At 39.0% G+C, this 13,784-nt stretch overlaps 1 protein-coding gene across 5 annotated transcripts in view; it reads right to left on the reverse strand.

Annotated features, from left to right (window-relative positions):
* Positions 1 to 8,039: 8,039 nt before the first annotated feature.
* Positions 8,040 to 13,784, reverse strand: part of gtf2ird1 (GTF2I repeat domain containing 1) — a 77,364-nt gene continuing 71,619 nt past the window's right edge. For all 5 annotated transcript variants that reach the window (XM_004911708.4, XM_002932292.5, XM_004911706.4 and 2 more), the window contains exons 23-27: positions 13,539 to 13,616; positions 11,664 to 11,856; positions 10,254 to 10,291; positions 8,765 to 8,910; positions 8,040 to 8,213 (exon numbers count right to left, since the gene is read on the reverse strand). In XM_004911708.4, coding sequence (XP_004911765.1) covers positions 8,145 to 8,213; positions 8,765 to 8,910; positions 10,254 to 10,291; positions 11,664 to 11,856; positions 13,539 to 13,616 — 524 coding nt within the window. In that variant the 3' untranslated portion in view covers positions 8,040 to 8,144. The remainder of the gene's footprint in view (positions 8,214 to 8,764; positions 8,911 to 10,253; positions 10,292 to 11,663; positions 11,857 to 13,538; positions 13,617 to 13,784) is intronic.

The raw sequence follows: 13,784 nt of genomic DNA on the forward strand, positions 1-13,784 counted from the left end.
TTATTCAGCCATAAAGGTTTTGCTTTGCGATGCCTCTCCTTGCTTACTAGGGGGATATACTGTTGTGTATACCTACAAAGCAATGTTTTAAAGATGTTCCATTTTCCTTCTGTGTCTAACCCCATGAAAAGCCTTTCCCAGTTGACACATTGCAGAGATGCCCTTATACTGGCAAAGTCTGCACGTCTAAAATTGAGTGTTTTAGTTACTCCCTTATAGAGCTGTCTCTGCAGCATTATCTCAAAGGAGACCATGTTGTGATCACTGTTCCCCAAATGCTCACCCACACAAATGTTAGAGATAAGTTCATTATTATTAGAAATCACCAGGTCCAAAATAGCGTCATTCCTAGTGGGTTCTTGAACTGCCTGAAATAAAAAGTTGTCATTTAGCATATTTACAAACCTACTAGCTTTTTCTGACTTAGCCACCCCATTACTCCAGTCAATGTCCGGATAATTAAAGTCCCCCATAACAACAACTTGACCCAGTTTTGAAGCCTCCTCCATTTGCAACAATAGCTGGGCCTCATCCCCCTCATCTATACGGGGTGGTTTATAACATACACCAATGATCATTTTCTTTGTGACCTTCAGCCCTACTGAAATTTCTACCCAAAGAGATTCGACGTTTTCATTGGTAATGTCTTTATTACATGGCTTTAAGTCTGACTTTACGTAAAGACAAACCCCTCCACCCTTTTTAATCTCTCTGTCCCTCCTAAAAAGTGTATAACCATTTAAATTCACAGCCCAGTCGCATTTATCATCCCACCAGGTCTCGGTGATACCTATTAAATCATAATTTTCAATACATGCAATAGCTTGCAGCTCCCCTAATTTACCCGACAAGCTACGCGCATTAGCCAGCATGCAGCGGAGATTATTACTTCTCCCTCTGATGTTTACATTAGCTAAGGGAGAATTAGAGCTAAGGCAATTATGAGACTGCTTTCCTTGTAACGGAAGCTCCTTATCTGATAAACTATATGCCCCCCTCACTCCTCCCCCACAACCCTTTGCTAGTCCCCCTACCCCGTCTACACTAATTTTCCCATGGAATTCTAGCTCACCCACCCCCCCCTTGTCTAGTTTAAACACTCCTCCAACCTCTTAACCATTCTCTCCCCTAGCACAGCAGACCCCCTTCCATTGAGGTGCAATCCGTCAGGGCTGTATAGATTGTACCCCAAGGAAAAGTCAGCCCAGTGCTCTAGGAACCCAAACCCTTCCTTCCTACACCAAGACTTTAGCCACGCATTTAGCTCCCTAAGCTCCCGCTGTCTCCCTAAACTTGCACGTGGCACCGGCAAAATTTCCGAAAAAATGACATTGGAGGACCTTTGCCTAATCTTAGAGCCTAGATCCCTGAACTCACTCTTTAAAGTCCCCCACCTACCGTTCATTTTGTCGTTAGTACCGATATGTACCAAGACAGCCGGGTCATGCCCAGCCCCTCCCAATAATGTGTCAACCCGATCAACCACATGCCGAACCCTGGCACCAGGAAGACAGCAAACTGTCCGGTTGAAGCGATCCGCTTGACAGATTACCCTGTCCACTTTCCTAATGATCGAATCCCCTATAACCACCATCTGTTTAGGCCTAGCTCTGCTCTCCTCCCCACCACTACTAGTGAAACTGGTCTCCCGGCTGTTAGAGAGATCAGCCTCACCTAGAACCGCCAATCCAGAGTTCACACTCCCATCTTCTTCACACAATCTGGCAAATCTGTTGGGATGCGCAAACCCTGGAGCAGCCTCCCTTTTCCTTTTCCCCACACTAGATTTTCTAACCGTCACCCAGCTTACTGCCCTATCATCCTTTTGCTGCTCCCCTCCCCCCCTACTATCTGACCCCACTAGTTCTTGTTCAGTTAACAAGAGACCCCTCTCAAGATTGTTGATTGAACGCAGTGTTGCGACGTGTTCCTCTAGGACTCTAACGCGAGCCTCTAAAGTGGCAAATCGCTCACATCCACAACAGAGGTATGCACTTTGGAACTGTTGTTCCACAACTGCATACATGTGGCAGGCTGTGCACTGTGTCAGACCTTCAATGTTGCTACCACTCATTCTCCCAGTTACAAGAACAGTTAAACAAAAATAGGTGTAAGGACTTGTAGTAAATACCTTGTTTTACCTTGTTTTTAACTCCCTTAGTGTTTAACTCCTGAGTTTATAATTCCACTTACAGAGTCCCACTTAAAGAGCAATCACTTACAGAGCACCTACCACCAGAGCAAGCTCCACTGGAGTGCCTGTGGTTCTATTTATGCAGTCTGTAAAGGTGAACTAATCAAACCCCACCCTCCTCAAGCTGAGGGTAATTACAAGGGAATGTAACCTGCTGTAAGCCTATGGATCCCACAAACTTTGTAAATTAGCTCCAAAAACAACAATTACTTATGAAAAAAATAAATAAAACCCAACAGTAAAAAAACACAATGGTTTTGATAAAGTTAGTAAAGAATACTTATCCCTTTTTAGTTGAAATGAAAGCAAGTTGATTCAACCAGCCACCAGCCTGTTAAGCCGCCTTAACCCCGAGCCCAAAGGAGGAACACACCTCTGCCAGCAGGTGGCTCTTTCCAATGAAAACAAAAAGCATCCATTAAACAGACATATGCACGGCAGTGCTGGAGCCGCAGGAAAGATTGGCTCATTAGATAGAAAGGGAAAACCAGTATCTAGGTAAAATAGGGGCCGGACAAGTAGAGCAGTGGTCAAGGTAACCACCCCCAGAGCACAACATCCTGAGTTCAATTCCCACCTCTGCCGCCACACCAAGCAAGCTGCAGCCCCAAGGTCCATGGCAGGGGCTGAGCTGGAAAGGTGCCCCGAGGAAACACACATGGAAGAAGGCATGCGTCGCATCAAATCAAGCCCAAGGAAATGCAATCAAAGGAAGAAGGTGTGCATTGAGTCAAACCAAGCAAGCCGCAGCCCCAAGGTCCATGGCAGGGGCTGAGCTGGAAAGGTGCCCCGAGGAAACACACATGGAAGAAGGCATGCGTTGAGTCAAACTCAAGGAAATGCAACCAAAGGAAGGAGGCATGCATTGAGTCAAACCTAAGGAAATGCACATGGAGGAAAACCAGGCATGCATGAAAGGAAATGGACCACCATGGGCACAAATTAGAAGTGCTCTCCTGTAGTTCCAGCATGGCTTGGGAAGAAAGTTTCCAAGAAGTGGACAGGGGGGGGTATTTTCTTGGAACATGCAATTTATGCCACCCTGTCAGTCCATGCCAGTCCATGCATCCTGCTGCCCGCTTCTAGCAAAGCAGCCACTTAAGCCACTACGTCGTTGAAGACTCACAATTGGCTGGGCACATTTTGTGGCAAAAGGTCCTTTATGAAGAACCAAGGCAATTGTGAGGAAACCATCCTAAAAAGACAGATGTGGGAAGACTCTGGGATTTAACTCACGACCTTCTTATAAAACAGCCTGGCTGGTCATCACATTGCTAAAGCCCCACACTTAGGTTGGCAAATTTGGCGGCAGATGGTCCTTCACAAGCATCCTCTAGGCTGCCGGTGACGTGCGCTCATCTTTGTCAATTTGTTGCCGGGTGGCTCTTCACAATGAAGCAAAATCACTCAAACAAAAGCATCCCAAAGACAGTTTCAAACCAAGTGCCAAACTCACAACCTTCTACTTACAAGGCAGCTGCCTTTTCCACCACAACGCTGAAATCGCAGAGCAAAGTGAAGAAATTATGTAGCAGATGGCCCTTCATGATGGGCCAAAGCATCTCAAAAAGAGGAGATCAGAAATTGAAGCCACAACCTTCTGGTTGTTAGCAGAACCTACGTTACCTCAAAGAGGCCACAGCAGAACTTGATGTCACAACCTTCCGCTTGCAAGGCAGCCGCCTTAACCCCAAGCCCAAAGGAGGCATGCAAGCACTCAAGGCAGGTGGCTCTTTACAATGAAGCAAAGATATTCCAAGAGGAGAGCAGAAATTGAAGGCAAAATCTCCCTTTTGCAAGCGGATTCTTAACGAGACCGCAACAGGGCTTGGACTCGCACCCTTCCATTTGCAAGGCAGCCACCCTAACAACCTCTGAGGCCGTCACAGAGCAGCTGTATTTGTACTGACAGTAGATTACACACAGGTGCACTCTATTTAGTCATTAGCACTCATCAGGCAACGTCTATGGGCAACTGACTGCACTCAGACCAAAGGGGGCTGAATAATTATGCACACTTTGCAGTTATTTATTTGTAAAAAATGTTTGGAATCATGTATGATTTTCGTTCCACTTCTCACGTGTACACCACTTTGTATTGGTCTTTCACGTGGAATTCCAATAAAATTGATTCATGTTTGTGGATGTAATGTGACAAAATGTGGAAAAGTTCAAGGGGGCCGAATACTTTTGCAAGCCACTGTACTTTCCTGCAGGAAAACATTATTTGTAGCTCAACAGGCTCAGTATGGCAACATATTCTTCATCATTATTGTGCCCACTGCACAATTTTCCTCCATATATTGCCTAAAAAAAACACACCCCATCCCCTTTGGACTGGAAAGACTCTGCATTTGTATATGGTAATTGGAATTATAATCACGTGATTATAATTATATATTAATATATTTTGAATATTTTGTCCATCTGTATCATGAAACACCGCCCAATCAATTTGACTGCATTTAGCTGGATTTGAGCAGACAGTATGTCTCTGAATACCTCAGAATTCATTCGGCTGCTTCTGTCCTGTGTCACATCATCATCCCAGTGCCACTGGCAGCCATGCACGCCAAAGCCATCACACTGCCTCCACCGTGTTTAACAGATGATATGCTTTGGATAATGAGCTGTTCCACACCTTCTCCATACTTTTTACTTGCCTTCATTCTGGTATAGATTGATCTTGGTTTCATCTGTCCAAAGAATTTTCCAGAACTGTGCTGGCTTTTTTAGTCCAATCTAGCCTTTTTTTATTCTTGAGGCTTATGCCTTGCAGTGCACCCTCTATATTTACTTTCCACCACTGCTGTTTTCCGTGGATGTCCAGGTCTTTTTGCGCTGCTGAGTTCACCAGTGCTAGCTTTCTTTCTCAGGATGTATCAAACTGTAGATTTTGCCACTCCTAATATTGTAGCAATTTCTCAGATGGGTTTTTCTGTTTTGCAGTTTAAGGATGGCTTCTTTCACCTGCATGGAGAGCTCCTTTGACCGCATATGTTGTTTGGTCACAGCAAAATCTTCCACATGCAAGCACCACACCTCAAATCAACTCCAGGCCTTTTATCTGCTTAAAGGAAAAGTAACACTAACATTTTTTAAGTGAAAAAGCTATTCTACCCTGCACCAATAACTGCCCTATCCGGCAAACCCCTTAGTATTTTGAATGCTTTAAAAGAAAATACCTGTTAAAACTTGGCTTCCTGTCAATTGAACTAAGCCGATATGGAGAAGGAAGGAGCAGGCATCAACTAGGCGACGATCGATTGACCGATTCTAGCCTGACCCCTTCCTATACAGAAGGAAGGCTAGGCTCCTTCCTTTCCCGTTTCACCTTAGTTCAATTGACAGGAAGCCAAGTTTTAACAGGTATTTTCTATTAAAGCATTGAAAATACTAAGTAGTGTGCAGGATAGGGAAGTTATTGGTGCAGGGTAGACTAGCTTTTTCACTTAAAAAATGTTAGTGTTACTTTTCTTTTAATTGATAATGACATAACGACGGACTTGCCAACACCTGCTCATGAAATAGCCTTTGAGTCAATTGTCCAATTACTTTTGAGCCCTTGAAATTAAGAGATTGTGTTAAAAATGCTTTAGTGGCCTCACATTTTTATGCAATCATTTTGTTCACCCCACTGAACTAAAGCTGAAAGTCTGCACTTCAATTGCATCTGAGTTAAAAAAATTAATTGTGGTAATGGACAGGACCAAAATTAGAAAAAAAGTTGTCTCTGTCCAAATATTTATGGACATAACTGTATATCATCAATAAGAGGTGCTGGTTTCCCCTTCATTTTACATAGTTTCTTAGATTGTTTTTATTGTGATACAATAGGGTAATTCACCATTATAAATAGACAGTGCAGTGCCATACCTATTTTGTCTCCCTGATCTGCTTTATCATATGTATCATCTTTTATCCAGAAACCCATTACTCGGAAAGCCCAGAATTATGGTTAGGACATCTGCTAGGCTTTATTTTAATCAAACTCATTTAATCAAAATTTCCTTTTTCTCTGTAATAATAAAACATTAGTTTGTACTTGATCCTAAGATATAGTTAATCCTTATTGGAGGAAAAACAATCCTGTAGGGTTTAATTTGTGTTTAAATAATTTTTGTGTACGCTTTAAGGAAATGTAAATTTTGTTTCACTGGGGGTGCCAAAATGTTACCAGCCCATTGAATAGCTACCTTAGGGCTGCACCTGCATCTCCTTACCTGAGGTCTGTGCAAGCAAAGTAGGGTAGATCTGCTACGTTTACTCTACTGCACATGTGCGAACAGGGATTGTCAGAAGGAACACCGGTCACAAAGTAAGTAAAATGCCGGCGCAGCACTAATACACTTTATTCCACAGGTCAGTGCGGTTTCCTCCTTAATGGCAGATGTCCCTTTTACAGTTGGAAGATCTTTCTTTGCTTTGTGGTTTTAGAGGTTTTCAGGTTTGGTTTTCTTGACGCTGGCTTGTGTGGCAATACGAAAAAATTGTGATTTTCATGCAACAAATCGGAAAAGACACAGTTTTTTGCATCTTTTTTCGCTTGTGCTTTTTCAATTAGGATTTTTTGATAAATGACTGTCATGGAAATTACCGTAGTTTTGTCACAATGTTAATAAATCCCCCCTATATGTCCTTCATGATATGAATATTCAAATTATAGAAAGAGCCCTTTTCTGGAAAACCCCAGGTCCTGACCATTCTGAATAACAGGTCCTATACCTGTACAACATTTCTAGGCATTTTAATTTAGGAGTGTTGGCTAAAAAAGTATTTTTTTTTGTTTGCTCTCTCACCCCTCTATATAATAAAAGGCACTAAATTTGCACAGGAGCAGTAACTCATGGCAACCAATAAGATGTTTGCTTTTAAACAGGTGACCAGTAAATTCTACCTGCTGATTGGTTGCTATGGGTTTCTGCTCCTGGGCAAATCCCTTATATTTTTATAGAAACTGATCCCTGCAATGTATTTAAATTTAGCTTGGACAGTCTGTTTTTATCCTCTCCATAACACAGCCATAAAACTTGGATGCTCAAAACTCCAATTTATCCAGATTTCACTGCAAATATTAACCGTGAGTGGATTCTATTTTTCTCTACCCAACGTTGTTGTCAGAGAATACAGAGAATAATGCCCATGTCATAACAAACATTTTGTTTGCCATCAGTACTGTTCCCTGGATTGGGATTGCTCCATCTCCTCTTCTTTCTCTGGGAGCCACCTTTAGTGTTCAAAGCCCAGGGCAATTGACATCAGGTCCTTATGCTGAACTAGCCCTGATCTATTTATATGAGAATGCCAAGAAGGGATTTACTGTACATACAGTAATCTTTACCTTTTTACATCAGTACCTTCCGTACCAACATACAGTATATCATAAAATACTGGCAGACATTTTTCACACTATATGCCACATGTGGTGGATTCTCGGCCCCTACACTTGAATAAGTGCTCTTTAGTGCAGGCACATGGAGCGGATTTCAGTGCTAAATTCACACTCCCACGTTTCAAAGCCAAAATATGCCCTATGTTACTGCACCAGATCGATGCAGTGGCTCCAGGTTCACACACAGAAGAGCTGATTTAAGCATAGAGGGGATTCTCTGCCTGCTTTATCCGCAGGAGGAGGATCCGCCACATGTGGCATAAGCCTTAGTTACAACTTTTTTTCAGAGCTGACTTGCTTTTGGCTTTAAAAATAAATACCACAGCTTCTCAGGTTCTCTGTTCTGTATGAGATTCATATTGTGTGATGAGGTGTGTAAAGAACAACAAAATTACTGGTCAAGCCTAGTCAACACCTTTTATTAAAAAAAAAGGCATTCCTGGAAGGCAAAGACATTCTGTAAAAATAATAAAACAAAAATGCATCATAGCATAATGTCATATACATTTGTTTGTACAAAATTTACATATTTTGGATCATCCAATTGGGAGCCAGGATCTAGTAGTTTATGGGGCCAGGTAACTGCATGTTTACCCCTCCATAATCCAACATGTACATGGGCCATTGCTAAAAAAAGAAAAACAACAAAAAAACATCTGATAAAATAATTATAAAACCTATACAGCTCATTAACAAAATCTAATAAAATGTCTCCTACAGTGATCAAGTGTGGCCTAACTAGCTCTAATGTAGAACTGACTATTCTATTTAACGTTATGCTCGGCACTAATAATACATCTAACATGTTAATAGGTGAGAATGTGCCATCACCGCTAACATCCATAGAAAGGACATAGACTTATGGCTTCATACCTAAATGTTGCTCTTCTGACTGTAAGCTATAACCATCTATGCACTCTGGAAGTTTTGCTTTTCAAAACTAATATGCTGACTGCTGAAAAATCTGGTATGGCAAACATAATTATTTATTGCCTAGTTTGTCTGGTCCCTGGGGACCTTGAAAATCCTAAATTATCTGGCTTATGTGAACCCTTTTTATGTCTCCATTCTGGTCTAAATAGATCAATTATGGTTGTGAAGATCCAAAAGAATCACTTGTGATGATGGATAAATGGTCATCAAATGCATCTGAAATTAGATGACCTGTATATGCTTACCACAAGTGATATGTGATGTGCTGAGGAGATGGGATCCATGTTGGAGGAGGAGGAGGACGATGATGAAGAGTTGGAAGAAGCTGAAGATACCGAGTTCCCTTCTGACACTCTTTTCCGTTTTCGCTTGGGACCAGAGTTAGCTTTTTCTGAATGAAATAGTTTAAAAAATTACATCTTTGAAAGCAATGTTATTAATCATAATAAAGGGAAGTCCACCATCACAGATAGCTTTAAAATACTGTACTGGAAATATATGTTAACTCAAACAATCTTCCTTCTCTTTCTCATACTGCTTCCCAGCTCTACAGTCTGTATATTAAAGGCAGTGTTAAGGCTAAATGTCTACTTGCAACTGTATGAGCTGCAAGCTAATTTAAGAGTAACCAAGTGTTGCCTTGCTTCATATTCAATATATTAGTGCTTAGTCTCTTTATGCATGAGTAGTTAGCATTTCTGATAAGACATTCATTATGGTACCTGACACTATTGTGTTAAGTAAATGGGATTCTTTTAAGGAGTGTTGTGTTTTATCTTGTTTATGGTTTTCATTTTATTTTGAATTATTACTCAGCAATCTAGCAAAAGGACACCAATAAATTTGCTTGCTTTATCTATCAGAGCATTCACAGACATTTTAAACTTAAATATATTACTATCTCCAGTTGTGTAGAGGAATGATTATACAATATACATGATGGCATCTATGGAGTTCCCATCATAATATTGTATGTAAAGTAATAATTGTAATGTAAAAAAAACACTCAAGGGCCTTTGTCCTCATATTTTCTTTTTTAATAGTTTTTATTAACATTTTTAGATGTGGATATCTAAATGAAGGGTGTGTGCTACTATTTCCAGGAATCCATTTATTATTTCCAGACAATAAAGGGATTTCAGCCTTGATCTTTCCTTACACCAAGTACAGTGATCTTATTACAACTTGATCTAGGGTCTGGTCTGATTGCCATCTTGTATCTTTATTTATATAGATTGTTTTGTATTTTGCACATTTGTCATTACTGTAAATGTGTGTCAACAGCTTGTTAATAAATGTGTGAACTTTTATCAATGAATCCTCATAACCAGGAATAGGTATGTACTTATGTATGTGAAAATACACATATTTACATAAATATATCCTAGGGAAACAAGTTATAGATAGATTATCAAATTAGAAAGTGAAGATTATAATAAAAGCCAAGACATACACCTATTATATCTCATGAGTAAAGAAGCAAGATAACATCTCAGTGTTTCTTTTAGATTCTAATAAAGTGCTGGATACTGGAGCAGTGTCTTAACTTAACCCCTTGGTCCACACAAAGAACACATGCAAGTTATGAAGACAATAAGTTAATAAATTGCTTACAAAATTTCTTTGTACTTGTGTTATATTGGGCTCATTTTCAGTATTTTTTTTCTGATAAATCCTCTATATTGAAGCAGTAATTCTAAATATTTTTTTAGTTTTCTGGCACAAGAAACTTACTTGTTTTGGGGGGTTCAGTGCAGATTTCAGGAAATTGCCTGTGTTAAGATATAAAAGTAAAAGGTTTAGAACAAGGAGTTATGGCAAATGTATAACAATTTACAGAAAAAATAGAGAACAGTGCAACAAAAAAAAAAAAGGAAAACTAGTACAACAAAGAAGGAAAATGGGGAATGGGGAATGCAATATCAAGTGACATGAGTATAAGAAGGTGAATTAAAAGATAAGACATTGTATCTAGTGGGCTACTGCTCTTCTGGTTCACCCCAGATTTACTGGAGAGGTCACATCTTATAATAAAACTAAATATATATATATTTCTAATAATTCTAGTGTAGAGTGAATGCTCTCTTGATTCTCTGGAGAATGCATACGTACAAAATAAAGTCTGATACTGCCAGTTTAAAAATTAAAAAAAAAAACTTTCATTGAGTCTTGCCATTTCAGATTTGTTTTTGGTATTTTCTGTTTAGGGGTCTTACACAAGGGCTTTTTTTTTTTCTTTTTATGTGGAATTTGAGTGTGCCTAAATTTCAACAGGAGGCATTCAAAGCCTTCTGCTACATGTGCCATGTAAAAAACGTTTATCTCTTCTAATGCACCATTTGTAGAGGCCAGCTAATGGATGTTGCGTGCTTTGCATCTATTTAACATATAATGTTCCTGATTAATGGAAACACAATTAAAAAAGTGTTTGATTTCCTGAACAAGTTTTACTTTCTATAGATACAATGTACTAAACAGAATCTTATTTCCAAATAAAGGATGTGTACACGGCCATTAAAGGGTAATGGATAATCTGCATCAGTTTCTAAGACTTTGATATAAAACCAGAGCTATTAGTTTACATTTAAGTTAACTTTTGATATGTTATAGAATGTCCCATTCAAAGCAATTTTCTTTATTTCTCATTGTTACTTTTTCTTATTGATCTTTCTGTTCAGGCCATATCCTTTCCATCTTGCTTTCTCTAATTTCACTGCCTAATTTCACTTTCTCTAATAACCACTGCCTGGCTGCTAGAGTAAACTGAAACAGATAGTGGCTAAAATTCCAAACAAACAAGCTGCTGAACAAAAAGCTAAATCACTTTAAAAACTATGAAATATGAACAATGAAAAACAATAAAAGGGGAAGTAATGAAAAACAATTGCAAACTGTCTCATAATAAAACTGTCTACATAATACTAACACCAATTTAAAATATAACTGCCTTAAACAAGCCAGATGCAGGTTGCTGAAATGTGTTTTTACTTCTGCTATGGGACGGATATGGGGCAGTTAGTTCAATTGCAGTTGCTAATATGAACGGCCCTATAGATAATAATCAAACTCGAACTTAGCAAATTAAATCAAACATAACCACAACATTAAAAAGACCTGAAAGATGACAGTAAGTCATACACTTACTCTAACTGTTTTATTACCACCATCTGGATTTGATCTCGTGCTTTGAGAATTTTTTCAAGCCGATGAAGGTCATAGGTATTAGGGTTTCTGAAAGGGATGTCATTTGGCAGCCCTCGGACTTCAACTGCATCAGGATTATCCCTAATAAGTTTGTACGGAATCAGCACTGGTTGGTCCAGACCTAGAGCTTTACCTGCATTACAAAGTGATAACAGAAATAAATATATGATATTATTAATTAAAAAATAGGCAATTAACACTAATATACAGTTTTACCCCAGTGTTTCTGGCTGGAAGATTATAGAAAAGAACTGGCACTTATAATATGGTTAGCGTGTTCCAGATATCAGTTTTGCAATTGCTTTTAGATGAGGCACAGTCATTTTTTTTTTCTTGAGTACAGGTATGGGATCCATTATCCAGAAAGCTCAGGAGCACCATCTCCCACAGAGTTCATTAAAAGCAAATAGTTCTAATGTTTTACAATTATTTTCCTTTTCTCTGTAATAATAAAACAATACCTTGTACTTCATGGTAACTTAGCTGCATAAATTCATATTGGTAGTAAACAATCCTACTTGGTTTATTTAACGTTTAAATGATTCTTCTTTAGCAGCCTTATGGTATGGAAATCCCAAGTATATAAAGACCCCTTATCCGGAAAATCCTATGTCACAAACATTCCAGGTAATAGATCCCATACCTGTACTGGAAAACTATACGCTAAATTATTTTTCTGAAAGATATAGTGATCTAAAGGACAAAAAAAACAGTTAGATATACCCTAGGGCTTTGTTCTCTAAAGTCAGAATTTGTGATGAATGGTATGTATGCACTGTACTAAGTGCAGCATGCAAAATGCAGAATTTAAATGTTCGTGGAAGGATGATTCTTTGCTTTAGTAAACATACATTTATAAATTTACTACAGGCAGGCAGATTATAAACCATCTGACCCTGCCATGGAATAAGCAGATTCCAACTGGACAATTTTATTAAAGCCATAAACCCCTAATCGCTGTAGATTGTAAGCTCTTGTGAGCAGGGCCCTATTGTTATTGCTATTGTTACTCTGTATACCCTTGTTTGTTAAACTTTTAGGATCCCTGTTTGTTTAAATTTATTTTGAAGTGCTACGTAATTTGCTGGCACTATATAAATAAGTGATGATGATAAATTAGCGGCTAAGTACATTGTTAAACTGCCTAATTTGGCCCACTCTGTGTGTCACCAAACTGTTCAGTGGTATGCCCATTCAGTCAATGGGCAAACTGCCAAGTGAACCAAAATTTAATTCAGCTTCTTTTAATATCAACAAACTCTACAGCTTGAGAAAATGTCTTTTTTGTTCTTAGAGGTGCTGTAAAAATAGCTATAAGGTCAATATCTGGTGTATAGGCAAGGGTTTTGTGTGAGAGCATACTTATTTGCATTTCCTTAGTTTTGAAGCTATGGGGAAGCCAACATGGACTCTGTTGAGCTTTTATATATAATTACTGCTAGGTAATGCTCCTTGAAGCCCTACCATGTTTATTTGCAGTAGAGTACTGTTTCACCCTTTTACGGGGCAAAAAATGATTTGTTTATAGAGCTCTCTTTTGTCATTACACCTTTACCTGCTCAATGTGCTACTTGAGCCATTGGTTGGCACAAAAAATGTAATCTCAGGAGGCCATAGAAACTAATAGGTCATATTTAAATTGTTGCCTAAGCATTTAGGGTCTTGGCTGCAGGCAGGTGGAAGCCAGATGATGCCTCACCCAACACTTTTTGGATTCACTTGTAGTATTTAAGTGCTGCCAGAAAATCTGGTCCCTGTCTTAGGGTAATAAAACACATTTACTGCAATTAGTATTGTTTAACTAACCATACTAACCATATTTTTCATTAAAGAGTTCCTTTACTTGTTCTCTGAGAATAACCTTTTCTCCCAATCTGTTGGCATCCTCATCATCTGAAATTAGATTTTTATAAAACCATAAAAAACTTAATCTTTGTGATGATATCCAGTATATTAAATAAACACAATTATAAATATAAATCAATCAATAATTGCGAATCAAAATGATTTTTCCATGTACAGACAGACAAAAAACTAGGCTTTCTATTGGCACGGGAACTT

This window comes from Xenopus tropicalis, chromosome 2 (genome assembly GCF_000004195.4).
Source record: "Xenopus tropicalis strain Nigerian chromosome 2, UCB_Xtro_10.0, whole genome shotgun sequence".
NCBI lineage: Eukaryota > Metazoa > Chordata > Amphibia > Anura > Pipidae > Xenopus > Xenopus tropicalis.